Source organism: Homarus americanus, unplaced genomic scaffold (genome assembly GCF_018991925.1).
Source record: "Homarus americanus isolate GMGI-L3 unplaced genomic scaffold, GMGI_Hamer_2.0 scaffold24260, whole genome shotgun sequence".
NCBI lineage: Eukaryota > Metazoa > Arthropoda > Malacostraca > Decapoda > Nephropidae > Homarus > Homarus americanus.
This window is the reverse complement of record NW_024721079.1, coordinates 7,691,316-7,712,824: the sequence shown is the minus strand read 5'-3', so window position 1 is coordinate 7,712,824 and position 21,509 is coordinate 7,691,316. Positions and strand designations below refer to the sequence as shown.

Sequence of the window (21,509 nt, the reverse complement as noted above, 5' to 3'; positions counted from 1 at the left end):
ACCATCATAAAATTAAGATGTTATTTTTACTACAACATAGGTATGTGCCTTCAAAAAGTGGAGTTTGGGGGTCGGGCCGGTTTCTATTGGAATTAATCCCATATGTTCTGTTGTTCACTTAACGCGGATTTCACTTAACGCGGGACCCTCTGGGTTCAATTGACCGCGTTAAGTGGGGTACAACTGTAGTTAAGTATTAAAGGCACAGATAAATTGTTTTAGGCTTATTTCAGAGTTGCAAATAGAAAAACAAAGCAAAAGCAACTAAAAAAAAATTATGATACATGACATTTAATATTTATACAAATCAAATTCTAAAGTTGCTGAGTCTTTACTACATCACACATTGCAAACAACACGTTCTGATTTAGTTAAGCATCTTCATAACCATGACCAGTGTCTGCATTCAATTATTTAAAGAGAAAGATAAGTTTTGCTTCTTTTACTGTACCAAAGTAGTTCCTCATTTTCGAATGAACAAGTCCATAGGAGGAGAGTCAACACCTGAAGATGAGGCTACTGCTAACAGGATTTGTTGTACTGCTAAAAAAATTGATTGAAATAAAAAAAAAATCTGATTTAAATCAAATACAGTGATCCCTCGGTTAACGAGATTTCGGTTAACGAGTTACCTCCCATAAGTTTCTTAACTTCGGTTAACGAGCAATCCCTCGGTTAACGAGTTTCTTACGAGCCGACCTCAACATGTTTTCGCTTGCACTTGGCGGTCAACCAGCTGTAGTATTAGTCCGCCAATACAGTAATCGGTTCTAGGGCTTAAATTCCTTACTATTTTAGTAAATATCAAGTTTATACCATTCAATAAGTTTAAGAGTTAAATATTAAATTTTTTAGTCATTTTAACAATTATTGAACATAATTGAAGGTAAAGTCACTAGCTTTATGCGTGCCATCCAGCCTTTTAACACACCAAACAAGCGTTAGTCTCTCTCTGTTTTCAGTGAGGGTAACATCTTGCTTGAGACTCTCTTCAACTAAATGCTTTTTCTGTGTTTACAAGCATTTTATTGGTCATTTTGAAATATATTTTACATATTGACAATATATAGTGCAGTGTTATTTTAAAGAAAATATTCTTTATTTACAGCTACAGTAGTTTAAACTTAAATGATCACGTGTTGACATTGTTTGAATCCAGCATGGGGCCTAAGAGATCAAGAAAAGCGATTTCAATCCAAACCAAGCAGGAAATTGTAAAAAAACATGAACAAGGCATTAGAACAAATGCGCTATGCAAAGAATACGGCATGTCGACATCAACTGTGTCGACAATTCTTGCACAAAAAGACAAATTTAAAGAAGTGAAAGTGAGAGACAAATCTACCAGAGTGCTTAAAAGTAGATCCCTAATTGCAGAAACTGAGAGGTTACTTCTCATCTGGATTAGGGAAAAACAGATGAAAGGTGATTCAGTTTCTACTGAATTCATTTGTGAAAGAGCCAGGGAGATTTATGAACATTTAAAGACAGATCAACCTGGTTTTTCAGGTACAGAATTTGAAGATTTTCGGGCCAGCAAAGGCTGGTTCGAAAAATAAAAAAAAAGAAGTGACATTCTCAGTGTTGTTAGGCATGGTGAAGCTGCTAGTGCTGATAAGGAAGGGGCAGCAAAGTTTTTAGTGGAATTTAAAGAACTGATGGAAGAAGAAAATTATCTTCCACAGCATGTGTTCAATGTGGACGAAACTGGGCTGTTCTGGAAAAAGATGCCCAAAAGAACATTCATCACCAGAGATGAAGCCTCTTTACCTGGGCATAAACCCATGAAAGACCGTCTCACTCTATTGCTTGGTGCCAATGCTTCAGGGGATTTCCGACTGAAGCCTATGCTTGTCTACCACTCTGAAAACCCCAGGGTGTTCAAGCAACAGAAAGTGGTAAGAACAAAGCTTGGAGTTTATTGGAAGTCCAACCGTAAGGCATGGGTGACAAGACAGCTCTTTAATGAATGGGCTGTTGATGTGTTTTGCCCTTCTGTCAAGAGATACCTAACCACCAATAAACTCCCTTTAAAGGCTCTTCTCCTCATGGATAATGCTCCTGGTCATGACCCTGAACTTGCCAGAACTTTGGAGTATCAATTTGACTTTGTGAAAGTGTTGTTTTTGCCTCCCAACACAACATCAATCACAGCCAATGGACCAAAATGTGATCAGCAACTTCAAGAAGTTGTACATGAAGAAAATGTTTAGGAAGTGTCATCAGGCAACTTCCAATGATCCTGAACTAACACTGAAACAGTTCTGGAAGACACAATTCAACATCCTGGAGGCTGTAAAATTGATTGTGTCATCATGGCAAGAAGTCAAAACTATATCCCTCAATTCTTCATGGAAAGCACTGTGGCCATCAGTAGTCCATGATTTTGAGGGATTTGAGGAAGAAACAGAGTTGGACCAGGATATTGTGTCCATTGGTCAGTCATTGGGCCTTGAAGAGGATGATGTCGAAGAGCTTGTGATGTCTCATGAGGAGGAACTTACTCCTGATGACTTGAAGCAACTGGATGAGATGTTAGAGGCTGACAGTGGTGAGGAGGAAATTGAAAGTGATGACCATATGTCAACTAAAGCGTTGAAAGATGTGATTTACCACTGGGAGAAGTTCAGGGAACTGGCTTCAAAGCACCCAGATGTGGAAAAACTAAACTAACTTTGTGTCATGTTGAGGACTCAATGGTCTCCTTCTTTAAACATAAGTTAATGGTGAGGAGGAGAGATGCCCCACAGACCACAATTAACACTTTCTTCAGTAAAAGGCAGAGGGAACAAGATGCTATCCCTCAGCCTTCCACTTCAAGAAGGAGAGAGGATGTTCATGGTGGAGAAAATGTCAATCCAGAGGTTCCTGACATTTTCTTGGAAGGTGACTCACCTTCCAAGAAGCAGTAAAATGCTTCTCCTCCACCTCCACTTCCTTCTCTTCTCCCTTCTCCTCCTCCTCCTCCCACTTCAAATTCACATCAGCATCATCATCCAGGAGCCTTCTACATACACACCTCAAGGTAAGTATCAATTTCCAAAATTTTTGTTGAATTTAGGCAATTTTCGGTGAGCTGGAACCAATTACCCAAAAACCCATTGAAACAATGGTTTCGGTTAACGTGCAACCTGCTGGAACGGATTGTGCTCGTTAACCGAGGGACCACTGTACTGTACTGGTAACTCAGATATTTTTTTTATTTGGTAAAAAAAAAAATATTAATAAAAAATCAACAACCCTGGTTTGGAATGTCTGAACCTATTTAAGCCACATGAGTCCCCAAGATCACAGCCAGATTGGAGGTTTGAATCACAGTACTAACTTGACCCTGATGCAACTGGGAGAGGAGTTGCTTGCATCAAACTCACTGTCCGCCTGGAGTTACATGTCAAAGCTCTGGCAAAGATAAATCTCTTCTGGGCAGAGGTTTAGTAGTATGGATGCTGGACCTGACTCACTGATAAAACGTTAAGTCATAAAATACTGTACCAATCATCTCTGATATAGCAGAAGCTTTCTGTATGGCAGCTTTAAGAGTTGCTTTATCCATCCAGTGCACAGACTCCAAATTTTCTTTAAATGTTTTACGGATTCCTTTGATCATCTCTTCAGCCTGAAATAATATTAAAATTATATTACTAAATTTCTTAATATTTATTTTTTATTACATTATAGTAAATATCTGTACAGCTCCTCCCAGACTTACGACGGGGTTAGGGATCCAATTCCAGGTCGTAGGTCGAATTGGTCATAAGTCGAAAATGCGAAAATAATACTACATAGAAAATCTAAAATGGGTGTCTCTTTTTCATCTCAGCACCACAAAACTCTAACTTTTAAGCTTGCCAGTCATTTTAGAGGGAATTACAAACGAAAATTTTGTCAGTACACAGCGCAATCACTAATGGTAAGTCGAGGAGTAGCTGTATACAGTATATTCATTGCTTTATGTCCAAATAATAAGAATATAAAAAAAACTCAATATACCAGTACATTAAACCTTTCTTGGCTTAATTTTGGAAAATTATTTAATACGTATTGAGTAAGAACTAGTTGATGTGGGTATTGTAACTTAGTTTTAACTTGTGTAATGTGCTCACTAATCCTATAGGTTGGAAAACCACAACATTAGTAGTTTGGAACTTATCTAATACATGTAATTAGTTTACATCCCTACTGCAGCCCTCACTTTACTTTACTTTTATCCTCTTCACCACTGATCGGCTCGTTAGTTGCTTGGGCGATCGGTCACGTCTTTGTTACGCACTGTTGGCAATTTACTGGGCATGCACTGGCTCCTGAATGTAACTGAACCTGCTCCAGTGTTGGTCAAGTCTGGTCTTGAAAGAGCTCACACTCGGTGCTGTCACAACACTCTCTGGCAGATTGTTCCAAGAGTTCACAACTCTCACTCAGAAAAAGTTACCCCTCACAGTTTTCAGGACCTGCGGCTGCTTCAATCTTGAGCTGTGACCCCTTTGTGGGGCGAGCGTCCGCCAGCTCCAAGTAAGGACACTCGACTGAGTAGTGCCCTTTGAGATCAGGGCCGGATTCAGGAGTCGGCAAAGTGGGCAGCTGCCCAGGGGCCTCCACAATCTGGGGGCCTCCACATATCAGGGCTGGTCGACTTGAAACCACATGAATGACTCCAGTCATGTCTCACTTTTGTGTGTGTGTGTGTGTTGGGAATTTGTACACTATCAATAAATATACAGTTAATTAAACATTTCTCAATGTTCTAATTTCCTCAATATAACTGCATATGGCTTCAAAATTCTCCAAAGAAGTGTTCAAATTTCAAAATTTTCCCAGGGGGTGCTGTAAGCCCCCCAGAACTCCCAGATGTTTAAGCTCGCTTCACTCGCCACCCCACCCTCTTGGGTACTTATAATGAGGGGGGCCTCCACAAAGAGGCTGCCCATGGGCCTCCACAGGTCTAAATCCGGCACTGCTTGAGATGCTTATATACCTCAATTAGGTCTCCCCTTGCCCATCTGTAGTATAAGCTAGGCAAGTTCAGGCACTCCAATCTCTCAGGGTAGTTAAGATGTCGAAGTCCAGGCACCAGTCTGGTGGCTCTCCTTTGAACATCTTAAATCAACTGACAGTCCCTAACATATCTCGGGGACCAGACAGGTGACAGTACTCCAGATGGGGAAGCACTTCCCTCTTGAAGATCGTTAAGAAGGACGGACCATCTACAGTAGATATCTGAACGACCTTCTTATAAGACCTAACAATTTATTTGCCTGATTAACTTTCTTCTCGCAATGGCCCGAAAACTTCAGCTCAATGCCATCATACACATCCAGGTCCTTCTCACATTCAGTCTCAAATAGTGCAGTTTCTTCATTCCGTTGGGACATATGATACGTCTCCTTACCGTTGGTACGCCCCAGGTGCACCCTCTTACACTTCGTGACATTGAATCTCAGCAGCCATTTCTTCGACCATTCTTGGAGATCACAGAGAGCCTTCTGCAGCTCCTCACAGTCCGCTTGGTTCTTGATTTCCCGAAATAGCTTAGCGTCATCCGCAAACATTTGTATGGGGAGTGTACAGCGTCAGGCATGTCATTTATGTAACAAACAAACAACAGCGGGCCCAATACACTGCCCTGTGGTACCCCAATTGTGACAGGTACGGATGATGATTTCGTGCCATTAATCACCACACACTGCTTGCGGTCATGTAGAAAGTCTTCTTTCCACACAAGGACATTTCCCTGAATTCCGTACCCTTCCAGTTTGATTTTCACCATTTCATGGGGTACACTGTCGAAAGCCTTGGCAAAATCGAGGTATATATTGTCGATATTACCACCCTGTTCCAGAATATGGGTCCAAATATCTAATACCTTGAGCAATTGTCTTAAGCAGGAGCGCCTCGGCATAAAACCGTGTTGCAATCCTTTACAACAGCGGTTCCCAACCTCAGGTCGTGACCCAAGTCAGGGTCATGGGGTGTCCTCAGTAAGGTCGAGAAGGGCCCTCAGACAATTTTAAAAATATAGTACAGTACTTATCATAAAGTCATAAAGAAATTTTTGCTTAACATTCAAGCTATATAATATATTATATGCCTGAGGGTCACAACACCATATTGTTGGGAAATTTAGGGTCGCAGCCAAAAAAGGTTGGGAACCACTGCTTTACAAGGTTGTTTCGTTGTAGATGTTCCATCGCGGCATCTCTGATAATGCTCTCAAGTACAGGGTGTACTTTACCTACTATGCTGGTCAGGCTCACTGGTCTATAGTTGTTCGTGGAGTGACGATCGCCCTTCTTTTAGATAGGACTCACCTAAGCCATTTTCCAATTACTGGGAACCTTTTGTTCATCCAGGCATTTACAGAACACGATCTTCAGGGACTCGGCAAGCTCGTTGCACAACTCTCTTAGCACTCTGGGATGCACCATGTCAGGGCCGGGACTCTTATGGACCTTTAGCTTTGACAGTTTATTTCTAATACCATCTTCTGTGAACACAATGTGGGTCAGTGCTGTGTCGAACCATCTGTCCTCAAACGCAGGAAGGTTAATCGCATCCTCTCTTGTGAACACCGAGGAAAAGAAGCTGTACAATGCCTCAGCTTAGTCCTGGTCAGAATCTGCATAACTACCATCTTCAAGCTTCAGGTCTGATACTACTACTCGCATTTTTAATTTCGACTTTGCATAGCGGTAAAACACCTTTGGGTTTGTCCTGACCTCGCTTGCACCAGCCTCTAGAATTCTTTTTCAGCCCTTCTACACTCTGACTTTGCTTGGTTCCTGGCTCTTGCATACTTCCTCCTGTGCTGGTCATTGTTTGACCTAACCCACACCTTGAATGTCTGAGTTTTCTTCTTAACTTTGTCGACCGCCGCATGGTTCATGTGTAGGGGTCCCCTCGTATTCCTAGAGGGACTGGGTTTGATCTTGGGTATACATTTATCAGTCAAGTGGGTCACTTTACTAGTTATGATATTCAGCATAGTGTCTGCATTCTTGTGCCTTAGTGAGTCAGGCCAGTGGATACCCCTCATCTCCTCCCTCATCCCGTTGTAATTTCCCTTGTAATCTTTGCACCTTGGCCTGGCTTTATGATGAACTAGGTAACAGTTCAATCTGAATGACAACACTACATGGTGACTGGTGCTAACTGGGGCTAGATGTTCCAGTTTGGCCACCATACCCTCCTTGTTTGTTATGATGAGGTCTAGTGGCTTGGGTGTTTGCTTCCCTCTGGTCTTGGGTCTTTAACATGTTGGAACAGAAAATTATATCTCAGAGTTTCTACAAAAAGAGTAGCAGGGTTATCGGGTATTCAAGTCAATTGGCGTGAGCTCGTTTTTCCAGTCGATGTCGCCATAATTAAAGTCCCCCCTGAAAAGGAGGTGGCTAGGGATGAGCATCGCTGCATTGTCTATTAAGGCTCTTAAGTTCCTTTGATTTAGTGGGCTAATGTTTGTGGATCTGTAAATACACCTGACAATAAGTAAGTCCCCTCCCTTTAATTTAATTTTACACCACTTGAACTCTTCAAAAACATGCTCCCCCTGTACCCTCTCCTGGCTGGCTCTAAGGTCTTGCCTAGTATGGATAACCACACTCCTCTTGCATGTTTCTTGAGAAAGGTTCTTAAATGAGTCATATCCAGCAATACTAAACTCACATTCCTCTGGGTCGATTCTCCTGTTCTTGTACAATAGCTCTACAACTCCTACAATATCGGGTTGGTGTACCTTCAGTAGTGTTTCAAACTCCTCTCTCTTATCAAGGAGCGTGTCAGTATTAGTGTACATGACATTCAAGCCAGAATTTGTTCTCAATAATGTCTGCTCTTAGTAGTAACTCCGACCCACCCTCCATTCTCAAAAGCCGCAGCATTTGCTAAGTACACTGTATTTTGCAGGGTGTGGTTAGAAATGTCATTGTTCACACGGCGTTCGCCTCCTCCTGTCTAGTAGGCGGAGCTGGTGCCTCCTCCCGGGTGAGGGGTAGACCAGGTGGAGGGTGCGCCGCTGCCCCCTGGCTCTGCGTCAGCACACTTGCTCCCACTACCCTCCCCCTCGATATAACCCATGTACACCCGTCCCTGTTCCTCCTTTACTCCTCCATCTTCTGCTGCAAGACTTGCAGGAGCTTCTTGTGCTGTTCCCTTTGCATTACCGTGCGATCTGGGTGAATGAGTACATTCTGAAATGTCTTGCTCTTTGCTAAGTTTTTTGCCTGTCGAATAGCCTCCCAATTCATATACCTTTGCTTCCAAATTTCCATTTTTAAGGGCAGTAGTTGTAGTGGAGAGGCAAACTAACTCACATACATTATTCCAGCCACTAATGTCCTGGGCTTAAAAGATGCACTACAAGAGTTTCCTTGTTATAGGATTATATATACAGTATACAGTAATAGGATTTCAGTATCAATTCCTCATAGCTAAAAGATAATTCATGTATAATATTCAAAATGGCAGTGGTCTGATTTCTCTAAAATATTGCAAAGGATATAAATTTAAAAAAAAATTCTGCATTGATAAGACCAAACACAAAACATAATTACTTAAAGAATAAATCTAAATACACTACAGTATATTACTGAACCTATTCCACCTTATATACATACCATAACCTTTGAGTCTCCATGGAAAGCTTCACGAACATACATTGCTCCAACAGCAGGTCCCAGAGCGGCATCTGTAGCCACGACACATTCTCTCCAAGTCTCCTCTGTCCCAACCACCCCCATCTGTGCCTTTTCTAGGACTTTAGCAGCCTCTCGAAAGTCTTGCGATAGGAAGCCAACATAGTCGCGGACAACCTGCCACACCAGGTAATTGTGGAGATTTCTGATGTAAAGAGATGATGTAAAGTAATGTTAAAAAGAGTTATTGCTTTAGTTGTAACATGGTATTTCACCTGTAATAAAATTATTTAGGTATTGCATTGATGCAATCTGTGCTCAGTGATTAAATTTTGTGATTGATGAACTCTGTTAATCTTCTACTAACTATACTGTACATGCAGTCAGATATAAGATATCTGAAAATTAGGCTTTTTCAAATCAAGTAATATTTTAAAGTTTTAATATAATGTCCATCATAGATTTTTTTTTAACTCTGGCAACCCTTTTCCCATATTGCTGCAGGGTAGCCAGAATCCATAATAAAAGAATACATATTCTCCTTTCACCCACCTCCTAACAATCACTCTAACTTGTGACATCTCCATAAATCTCTCAGTGTCATTTTTTCATCATTCACATGGTTTATTGTTTCCCAGATATCCACCTCCTTTACTTCTAATGCTTCCTTCATCCCACCCTTTCATTATTTTCTTGGTCTTCTCTCTCCCTGACCATTTGCCTCTGAAGTATACTGTGCACTCTTTTACCAAACTTTCCATACACTCAACATATCCATAATATCTTGCAAAACCCTGGCACTTTCTGCCCTACACTTCTTTCATTTCCACATCATTGTCATGCCTCCATGCCTCCAACTTCAGTATTCTGTGTTGTCTAGTCCACTGCATCAGTTATAAATGTGGTATTCATCCTGAAATCACATTTTATTATCAGCATGGATTGAGTAACAGATCCCTCCAGGGATGTTGAGGTGAGCTGGAAGTTGATTAGTGATTGGCACCTGGGGCTTGTTTTATACCCTGCATGGGTTGAAGAGTACACACACACAGCTGTGGCAGTGAAGATTTACATCTCTTTACCTTTGACAACTGGGTCATCAGAAGAGATGTTGTCTCAAGTGTTCTGTGTTCTGATTTTAGTGGATTTCTGAATTATTGCTCACATGTACAGTCGGGGTCAAAAGTCTTGAACACTTGACAGTATTTGGCACGTAAGTACCCGAAAATCTTAGGTATTAAGGAGAGTTGTATCACATTTTGTGGTTCAGGCATAATATGTGATGACAACTTTACTTTTATCCTCTTCACCACTGATCGCCTCGTTAGCCGCTTGGGCGATCGGTCACGTCTCTGTTACTTTTCCTTTTCTTTTATCCTCTTCACCAAATGATCGACTCGTTAGCCACTTGGGCGATCGGTCACGTCTCTGTTACGCACTGTTGGCAAGCACTGGGCATGCACCAGCTCCTGAATGTACCTGAACCTGCTCCAGTGTTGGTCAAGTCTTGTCTTGAAAGAGCTCACACTCGGTGCCGTCACAACACTTTTTGGTTGATTGTTCCAAGAGTTCACAACTCTCACTCCGAAAAAGTTTGACCTCACAGTTTTTTGGACTTGCAGCTTCTTCAATCTTGAGCTGTGACCCCTTGTGGGGTGAGCGTCCGCCAGCTCCAAGCAAGGACACTCGACTGAGTAGTGCCCCTTGGGATGCTTATACACCTCAATTAAGTCTCCCCTTGCCTGTCTGTAGTATAAGCTAGGCAAGTTCAGGCACTCCAATCTCTCAGGGTAGCTGAGGTGCCAAAGTGCAGGCACCAGTCTGGTGGCCCTCCTTTGAACATTTTCAACAAACTGATAGTCCCTAGCAAATCTCGGAGACCAGACAGGGTGACAGTACTCCAGATGGGGGAAGCACTTCATTCTTGAAGATCGTTAAGGGGACGGACCGTCTAGATATCTGAACGACCTTCCAATAAGACCCAATAATTTATTTGCCTGATTTACCTTCTTCTCTCAATGGCCTGAAAGCTTCAGCTCATTGTCAACATACACACCTAGGTCCTTCTCACATTCAGTCTCAAATAGTGCAGTCTCTTCATCCCGTTGGGACATATGATACGCATCCTTACCGTGACATTGAATCTCAGCAGCCATTTCTTCGACCATTCTTGGAGCCCACAGAGGTCCTTGTGCAGCTCTTCACAGTTCGCTTGGTTCTTGATTTCCCGAAATAACTTGGCATCATCGGCAAACATTTGTATGGAGGAGTGTACAACGTCAGGCATGTCATTTATGAAACAAACAAACAACAGCGGGCCCAATACACTACCCTGTGGTACCCCGCTTGTAGCAGGTACGGATGATGATTTCGTGCCATTAATCACCACACACTGCTTGCTGTTTGCGGTCATGTAGAAAGTCTTCTATCCACGCTAGGACATTTCCCCAAATTCTGCACCCTTCCAGTTTGATTTTCAGCATTTTATGGGGTACACTGTTGAAAGCCTTGGCAAAATCTATGTAAATATTGTTGATATTACCACCCCGTTCCAGAATATGGGTCCAAATATCCAATACCTTGAGCAATTGTGTTAAGCAGGAGCGCCCCGGCATAAAACCGTGTTGGCAATCCTTTACAAGGTTGTTTCGTAGTAGATGTTCCATTGCGGCATCTCTGATAACACTCTGAAGTACTTTACATATTATGCTGGTCAGGCTCACCGGTCTACAGTTGTTCATGGAGTGACGATCGCCCTTCTTGAAAATAGGACTCACATAAGCCACTTTCCATTCACTGGGGACCTTTTATTCATCCAGGCATTTATAGAACAGGATCTTCAGGGGCTTGTTGCACAACTCTCTTAGCCTTCTAGGACGCACCATGTCAGGGGCGGGACTCTTATGGACCTTTAGCTTTGACAGTTTATTTCTAATACCATCTTCTGTGAACACAATGTGGGTCAGTGCTGTGTCGAACCGTCTGTCCTCAAACGCAGGAAGGTTAATCGCATCCTCTCTTGTGAGCACCGAGGAAAAGAAGCTTTTCAATGCCTCAGCTTTATCGTGGTCAGAATCTGCGTAACTACCATCTTCAAGCCTCAGGTCTGATACTCCTACTCGCGTTTTTAATTTCCACTTTGCATAGCAGTAAAATGCCTTTGGGTTTGAGTTGACCTCGCTTGCAACCAGCCTCTGGAACTCTATCTTTGCTTGGTTTCTGGCTCGTGCATAGATCCTCCTGTCCTGCTCATCGTTTGGCCCAACCCACGTCTCGAATTTTTAGGTTTTCTTAACTTTGTCGACCGCCACATGGTTCATGTGTAGGGATCCCCTCGTATTCCTAGAGGCACTGGGTTTGGTCTGGGGTATATATTTATCGATCAATTGGGTCACTTTACTAGTTATGATATTCAGTGCAGTGTCTGCTTTCTTGTGCCTTAATGAGTCAGGCCAGTTGATACCCCTCATCTCTTCCCTCATCCCGTTGTAATTTCCCTTGTAATCTTTCCACCCTGGCCTGGCCTTATCCTGAACTAGGTAACAGTTAAATCTGAATGACAACACTATATGGTGACTGGTGCCAACTGCGGCAAGGTGTTCCAGTTTGGCCACCATACCCTCCTTGTTTGTTATGATGAGGTCTAGTGGCTTGGGTGTTTGCTCCCTTCTGTAATGGGTTGGGTCTGTAACATGTTGGAACAGAAAATTATCTCTCAGAATTTCTACAAAAAGAGTAGCAGGGTTATTCAAGTCATTTGGGGGTGAACTCGTTTCTCCAGTCGATGTCGCCATAGTTAAAGTCCCCCATGATAAGGAGGTGGCTAGCATCGCCGCGTTGTCTATTAAGGCTCTTAAGTTCCTTTGATTTCGTGGGCCACAGTTTGGGGATCTGTAGATACACCCGACGATAAGGAAGTCCCCTCCCTTTAATTTAATTTTACACCACTTGGGCTCTTCAAAAACATCCTCTCCCTGTACCCTCACCTGGCTGGCTCTACGGTCTTGCCTAGCATAGATAACCACACCCCCCTTGCAAGTTTCTTGAGAAAGGTTCGTAAAGGAGTCATATCCAGCAATACTGAACTCACATTCCTCTGGGTCGATTCTTCTGTTCTTGTACAACAGTTCTACAATTCCCACAATATCTGGTTGGTGTACCTTCAGTAATGTTTCAAACTCCTCTCTTTTATCAAGAAACGTGTCAGTATTAGTGTACATGACATTCAAGCCAGAATTTGTTCTCGGTAACGTCTCTGCTCTTATTAGTAACCCTGCCCCCCCCTCCCCCCATTCTGAGAAGCTGCAGCAGTTGCTAAGTACACTGCATTTTGCAGGGTGTGGTTAGAAATGTCATTGTTTACACGGCACTCGCCTCCTCCTGTCTGGTAGGCGGAGCTGGTGCCACCTCCCGGGTGGGGAGTAGAGCGGGTGGAGGGTGCGCTGCTGCCCCCTGGCCGCTTCCACTACCCTCCCCCTGAATATAACAAGTAGTGTTATTAGTATATCCCAATCATATATGTATAACTCAGAAGTAGATGTCAGATATGCTAAGTGTTCAAGACTTTTGACCCCGACTGTACAAGTGGAGAGTTCCTGTGAACCTAAGAATCACACACACAAGCTTGCCATTGTAGTACAGTACATGACTAGGTCCAATCCATGCTGGTTATAAAATGAATTTCTGGATCAGATATAAAATAGAAAAAATTGGTACAAATAATTTCACCACCTGGAGACAAGGCAGCCCCAACTCTTCATCCAGTGAGGGGTTAAGTTTTGCTCCCCAAAGGATGATGATGTCAGTGTAATCTCAAATGAAAATGAAAAAGGCAAATCCTCATTGGTAATGGGAGAACACTGAACTAAACTCACATAATTCCTTCCCTGGTGTCTGTTGTATTATGAAGAATATCTGCAAGACTCTGAAGAAATTCTGGTGCATATACGACTACCTTTCTTGAATTACCAAATTTTTTATTTATTTTATTAAATGCGCTATTAATAAAAGTTCCCCAATCCATCTGAAAAGTAGTGATAAAATAAATTGTAAGACATGTTTTTTATCTAAGTTTTATTTTCTGCTTGTTATTGTGGAACTTTCCTTTGAATAATATGTTTCATATAATTCATATTAACAGTTTTTAATTCTATACAATATTAACAAAAATATCTTCATTATTATCACTAGTTTTTAGGTATACAGTATAGTCTCGGTTTACGCGGTCAATTAAACCCGTGAAGGTTCGCATAAAACGAGAAACGCGTAAATGAAATAACAGAACATATGGGATTAATTGAAATAGAGACTGGGCCGACCCCCCAGACTACCCTTTTTCCGACACAATACGTACGTTGTAGTAAAAATAACATCTTAATTTTATGATGGTAGGCACACACAAATAATATTTAGGAGAAATATCAATAATATTAGGTCTTTTAACACTTACGTTATATGGCTGGGCACACGGGGATGGGGGGTTGGTTCCGAGGCAGAGGGCAGATTATTGGTCCTCACCTGTATCACTTGTATCACCTGTATCACTATCCACCACAGAGGCTAGCAGGGCCTCCTTGTCAAACCCCTCAAAGTCCATATCCTCATTATCACTACCGTTGACTTGGGCTGGGTGTGGTGGGTGGCGGGTGAAGAACTCGGTAATGTTTTGTTGACCGGGCGACCTTGTGCGCACCCTGACCGCGCCGTTTCCCTCATAAATGATGGAATGTACCGCGTAACTAATAATTGCCGGTCTGACCAGGTGCCGCGTAAATGACCAAACGCGTAAAGGAAATCCGAGGAAATCGAGACTATACTGTATAAATAGCTATAAAAGACTAACAAATGGTGCCATAGCGTTTAGTTCATCAATCGTCTTAATGTGGTAGAGATCCTCATCATTCCTACGCTCGTCGTCTGGGGTTGTGATGACAGCCAGCTGATGCTCTATTTTCAATATGGCTGTGGCTGCCTGTCTGGTGGCATTTTCCTCTCCCCCTAACAGCACTCCAACCTGGGGCATCAAATACAATAACTTATAAATATAAAGATTTACCTCTTACACAAAAGTGGTATAAAATTTTGATTCAAGAAATGCAATTTTATTTTTGCAAAGTTGTATGTCAGAAATCATGACAGAGATAATATCAATAAGCTTCCCATCATTTTAATACTTTCATAAATTATAAAGAAAAAATGTTAAACAAATTTATTTTTTAAGTATAAACAGCACCAACATAGTCTTCAGAAATAGTGTGAAAATTACCTAGTCCTAGTCAACTGATCATTCTCGCCCTACCTGGTACTGTTCACTTTTACATCATTAGCGTTGATTCTTCTGCACATCATTCCAGTAAATCATTCACAACTATATATTTTTTCCACTTCATTACCTCATTGACTACAAGCACAGTTACCCACAAAAGTCCTGTTGCCTCTCTTCCTGAACCATGAACCTTGAGATTCAGACTCATGAATCCGAAGCATTTATGGACAGAATAATACTGTACATCAATGTTTACTGCTTTGGGTTCATGAATCTGAATCTCAGGGTTTGTGGTGCAGGAGGAGAGGTAACATGACTGTTGTGGGTGACTGTACATAGCATATCTATTCACTCTAAATAATTCAACAAATTTTCACCATTCATTCCATTATAATACAGTATATATCCTTTGTAGGCCCTGTCCTGTTCTTTCCAACTACAATACCTTTGTTATATATTCAATGTAAGCATCAACAACTTCTTTTTCTGATTCGTTTAAGTAGTAGTTGCGGGCTGGGAGGGTCAGACCACCTTGATCAAACTGTATAAAAAACCAACAAAGAAAAATATTAGTTCAAACTCTTTTTACATATACGAACTGTACTGTACTACACTATATGACACACACACACACACATTCTGTTTCTTTATCTATTTACCTAATGGTCATCCACTAGAGGTGGCTAAGCCATGGAAAGAAAGCCAGTGGACTGTGTAGGATCCCTCTATTATTTTTGTTAATTTTGTCAAGGGCTATTTTGAAACCCAGTAATGTTCTTGATTCCACAGCTTGAACTGGTAAACCATTCCATAGGTCTATCACCCACTGTGTGAAATGCCCTGATATGGTACACCCCAGAGTGTTAAGAAAACTGTGTAACGAGCTTTCTTCCCCTTAAGATCCAGTTCTGCAAATGCCTGGATGAGCAAAAGGTCCCCGAAGACTGGAAAATGGCTTATGTGAGTCCGATATTCAAGAAGGGCGATCGTCTCTTCACAAATAATTATAGGCCAGTGAACCTGACTAGCACAGTGTGTAAAGTACTAGAGAGCATTATAAGAGATGCCATGATGGAACATCTACTACAAAACAACCTTGTAAAGGACTGCCAACACGGTTTTATGCCGGAACGATCCTGCTCGACACAATTACACCAAGGTACTAGATGTTTAGACACAAATTCTAGAACAAGGTGGAAATATCGACAGTGTACCCCATAAAGGGCTTAGAATTAAATTGAAAAGGCATGAGATTCAGGGAAGTGTATTGGTGTGGATCCGAGACTTTCTGCATGACCGCAAACAGCATGTGTTGGTAAATGGCACAATATTGTCATGTGCACCTGTGACAAGCAGGGTACCACAGGGCAGTGTATTAGGCCCATTGTTGTTAGTTTGCTTCATAAATGATATGCCAGAAGCTATACACTCCTCCATACAAATGTTTGCAGACAATGCCAAGTGATTCAGAGAAATTAAGAACCAAACAGACTGTGAAGAACTACAGAAAGATCTCTGTGAGCTTCGAGAATGGTCAAAGAAATGGCTGCTAAGATTCAATGTCACGAAGTGCAAGAGGCTACATCTGGGTCACACCAACTGTAAGGAGGTGTATCACATGTCCCAACAGGACGAATTAACTACATTTATTGAGACCGAATATGAAAAGGACCTGGGTGTGTCTGTCGACAATGAACTTAAGTTCTCGGGCCATTGTGAGAAGAAGGTCAATGAGGCACCGAAACTAGAAGGTCTTATAAGAATGTCGGTTAGATATCTGGATGGAACATCACTCCTCAAGATCTTCAGAGTGAAGAGCTTCCACGTCTGGAGTACTGTCACCCTGTCTGGTCCCCGAGGTATGTTAGAGACAATCAATTGATTGATAATGTCCAAAGGAGGGCCGCCAGACTGGTGCCTTCTCTATGGAATCTCAGTTACCCAGAGAGATTAGAATGTCTGCAAATGCTTAGCTTATGCTACAGATGGGCAAGGGGCGACCTAATTGAAGTGTATAAACATCTCAGAGGGCACTATTCGGTTGAATGTACACTTGGAAACCATAATCTCTAGCCCACCTGGGTCAGTGCTGGAGGTTAGTACAGTGTCCTTTCTGGACGGGGGCCCACTTTAACGATCACGAGGCAACACACACACGAACACACACAGTCATTGTACGGCTGTATAGATGATATTACGTATAAATATTGTATATGGCATTTTATACTCTGCATTATTTTCATTATATATGAAGACGAAGAAAAATTACCATAGGTTGTAGTTACGAAAGTATGAATGGAAATAAACACTTCCCAACCACCCAGTGAATCCACACAACGTTTACAGCGCTTACACCACACCCCATCTTATCTTTTATTTCCCATCATTCGCGTAACTATATGAAAAATAGTGTTTAATTTAACTCCATATTTCAAAAACCTTATATTACAAGTGGATCAGTCACTCCTCATTTGACATACCTATAGTGTAATACTTTAACCATCCCACCTGGGCACATGGAGGCCTACGGTAACTCTCACGGGGCAACATACGCACGAACACACAAGTTATGATATAAACCCTTCCAGGCTTCACTATCATTATCATGTTAAGTTCATCGTGCTCTGTATCTTGGTAACTAGTCATAGTATCAATACATGACAGTGTTATTAGTATAATATTGTAACTTTTTACCTACAGTTATTGTTGTAAATCATGGACAGGAAGGATACATAAATTGTAATATTAAGTGTATGGTTCGCTCAAAGACACCCCAAGTCAGACAACGCGTCACACAAAGTTGCACTGTACAGCATTCCCAACTTTCGGGAGGCAGCTTTAGTTGTACTAAGGATGTGTGATTTCCAGGACATATTGGAGGAAATGGTGAGCCTAACATATTTATTTCAGAATTTGGGAGGATGATAGCGTCCTGAAATGTAATTGGTGGGAGATAGTCTAATTTACAAAGTGTAATTAGTAAATATTGAGTTTTATTACTATTGAACTTAACCAAGTTTGTACCTCCCCATTCAGAGATGCTGCACAGATCTGCATTGATAGAAGTAATAATATCAGTTCTAGAAACAGATCTAGTTTGAGAGTTAGGAGGAAGGGGAAAATGTAAGGAAGAGTGAAGAGTAGAATCATCAGCGTAAGAATGGATAGCATTAGTTGTAGTGTGAAGTAAATCATTGAAAAAAGAAGGAAGAGAGTTGGTGAAAGAGCAGAACCCTGTGGGACGCCACTATTGGTAGAGAAAGAGCGAGAAATCGATCCCTCGACAACAACTGCCATTGATCGGTTCTCAAGGAAGCTAGAGATGAGAAAACAAAATGGGGGAGAGAAACCAAAAGAGGGAAGTTTAGATAGCAAAGACTTAAGCTAATCTTATAACTTATAATATAACTCATCATAAATTATAATATTAGGTCTCATAAGAAGGTCGTTAAGATATCGAGACGGTCTATCCCTCGTAACGATCTTCAAGAGTGAAGTGCTTCCCCATCTGGAGTACTGTCACCCCGTCTGGTCCCCAAGATATGCTAGGGACTGTCAGTTGGTTGAAAATGTTCAAAGGAGGGCCACCAGACTGGTGCCTGCACTTCGACACCTCAGCTACCCTGAGAGATTAGAGCACCTGAAATTGCCTAGCTTATACTGCAGACGGGAAAGAGGGGACCTATTTGAGGTGTAAAAACATCTCAAAGGGCACTTCTCAGTCGAGTGCCCTTACCTGGAGCTGGCGGACACTCGCCCCACAAGGGATCACAGCTCAAGATTGAAGAAGCCGCAAGCCCAGAAAACTGTGAGGGGTAACTTTTTCAGAGTAAGGGTTGTGAACTCTTGGAACAATCTGCCAGAGAGTGTTGTGACAGTGCCGAGTGTGAGCTCTTTCAAGACCAGACTTGACAAGCACTGGAGCAGGTTCAGATACATTTAGGAGCCAATGCATGCCCAGTACTTGCCAACAGTGCGTAACAGAGACGTGACTGATCGCCCAAGCGGCTAACGAGCCGATCAGTGGTGAAGAGGATAAGAGTTACCCTAACCTAACCTAACCTAATATATGACAGAAATCCCATAGAGATATTGTGTCTTATAGTTTAAGTACTTTATCCCATAGTTAGAATCTTAAGGTTCCCCAGATGACCAAAATCAAAACAATACCAATATTGTTTGGAATGTTTATACTATGAAATTTGTAGTATGGGCAGCTAATATGCATTGAATTAGTTAATGTGGTTAGTAATATTTATATATTCAGTATAGCATTACTGTGTTGCACAGTAAAGCACAATTAATTATCTAATAATATTAATTTACAAAATCGATCAGCCGAAAAGGTTGGACAACTACTTCCAGGGGTTCATCAAGGCAGATGAAAGAAATTTACAAAAAGTAGATGTGTGTATGATAGTAGAGTACTATTAAGAGCTCCGCCATCCAGCTATGAAGCACGTTAAATTACATCTTTCATCTGGTCATCTCAAGCCCATCCCCTGGCCATGGTCGTCCCTAGTCCTTCCACAACATTAAATATAGACATCAGTGACGAAAACTTACGTTTTTCCAGACATGAAATAGAGAACAGTGATGAAAATTTCCATGTTGGAGTTATCGGTCTTTTGCATCATTTTAGCACCCAGTAAGTAAATACACACGATGATACTTGAGCAGTAATTTATTTTAACCTAAAAATAAGTTATGCCTGTGCATATCAACATTGTATATGACCACAAGTCCTGTATTTCTGCTGGTAACAACACATACACCACAGCTGGCTGCCTCCAGACTCCTGCTCGACGGCTTGAGCCAACCTGTGGCGTCACAACCAATCACAGAGCTTTTTGCAGCCACGTGACTTTTTAGCTACTTTAACCCTTATTTTTTTACTTCACTTTTTGGCCTTTTTTTAAATATCATTACCATACAGAATTTAAGTGTTTTCTTTACCCATTGACCTGTCATCTTAGGAAAAAATTCCAACCGACAACTTGTCCATTATGTCCTCTCACATTGGTGCTGCGTGACATTAGGAAGAGGTGTCCTGGGTTTACGTTTTCTATCCCTTTCAGGATTTTGATGTTTCAATGAGATCTGCCCTATTGTGCCTTGTCTGAATGGATGCTAGTCCTAAGGCCATCAGTCTTTGATAATCAAGATGACATAGATCTGGAAAAATCTTGGTTGCTCTATGTTACACCTTTTCTAGGAATGTGAGATCTTTTTGGAGGTAGAGTTTCCATGCCTGTTTACAGTAACCTAGACAGAGATGTATTTAAAATTTGTACAGTTGAAGGAGCATTTTCCTATCTTTATTCTAAGGAATGTTTTCTAATTCTCAAATAACAATTTGCTTTCCTCACTGCTGCCCCCACTTGTTGCGCTGCCTTCAGTAAATAATCTATCAACAGTATTCAAGGAAAGTGTTATTAAGAGAATATTTGCCAATCTCGAGATCATTTGAATAGCTAGTATGTGAAGTCACTATTAGTCCTATATTAATCTAAGATCTTTATTTGGAACTTGAGAACTGTGGGATGAGAATTTTTCAGTAGTTGGTGTGTGTGTGTGACTGTGTATTCATGTCAACTTAGCTATGTAAGGGAGGTAAAAAAATTCTCACTCAACTCTGGAAGGTTTAACAGTCTCCAACACATTTTATCTTGGTAATACATGTACAGTACTCACACTGTATCTCTCATCAGTTGATATTAGTAAATGAACTGTTACATTTTCTATTTGTTTCTACTTTCCTCACTTAATTGAGTCTGAATAAATACAAGTGAAAAACAAATTTTAGTATATTAGAAAAAAAATTATCTTTAATTATACAAACTTACCTGCAAGATGTGACTTGAGGAATTCTTGTCATCCTCAGCAACCCCCCAGGAGAACAATGCACCAGAGTTGAAATCGATTTTACTTCTGATCACGTCATCTTCTAAACTATAGTTTTCATCAGACCAGTTTCCGGTAATGGACCAGCCACCCATATCCTACACACAAAAGAAGAAGAAACAAAACATAAAAATTAATATCATTTTATAAAGTACAGGTATGTCTATTTTTCAGCCAGTCAATGACTAATTTTTTTTAATAAGAATAATAAGCAAAAACCTTAACTAACCATTTCTGTATTAAGCAATGATAGTATTTCATTGAGGATATTATTTAGCATTGTTACCTCAATTAGCTTGAGAATTGGCTTGCTACCAAGTTTCTCGATGGTTTTATTGGCATCCATACAGGAGCGATAAAACACACGAGCTTTCTCCTCTGCCTTGCTCTCTGTCTTTGCTGTGGACTCTGCAAGTAAAGTACTTAGTTAAAATACAGTATAAGGTGATAAAATCTGCTTTTAAAGCAGAATTAGGGATTAAAAAAAGCAAAAATTTGGGAGTGGAAGAGCAGTTACTTTATTGTGTAGATTCATACCCGATAAATACAAAGTAAGTTATTTATGCAATTAATTTTCACACAAAAATAGAGTGACAGGGAGTATGGGGGAATGATAAGAAGGAGGAATTTGGAAACAGCACTACAGTATACTCATAGTACAGGTGTAGGTAATACAAGAGAACCATGGAAGGTGCCTGATATATCACCATGAC

General features: G+C 41.2%; 1 protein-coding gene across 2 annotated transcripts in view; it reads right to left on the bottom strand.

Moving 5' to 3' along the window:
* The window catches only part of LOC121861516 (endothelin-converting enzyme homolog), a 132,179-nt gene that overhangs the window by 16,539 nt on the left and 94,131 nt on the right, over window positions 1-21,509 (bottom strand). For both annotated transcript variants that reach the window (XM_042359326.1, XM_042359325.1), the window contains exons 5-11: window positions 21,083-21,204; window positions 20,739-20,894; window positions 15,338-15,433; window positions 14,470-14,640; window positions 13,502-13,650; window positions 8,610-8,832; window positions 3,493-3,616 (exon numbers count right to left, since the gene is read on the bottom strand). In XM_042359326.1, the coding sequence (XP_042215260.1) occupies window positions 3,493-3,616; window positions 8,610-8,832; window positions 13,502-13,650; window positions 14,470-14,640; window positions 15,338-15,433; window positions 20,739-20,894; window positions 21,083-21,204 (1,041 nt within the window). The remainder of the gene's footprint in view (window positions 1-3,492; window positions 3,617-8,609; window positions 8,833-13,501; window positions 13,651-14,469; window positions 14,641-15,337; window positions 15,434-20,738; window positions 20,895-21,082; window positions 21,205-21,509) is intronic.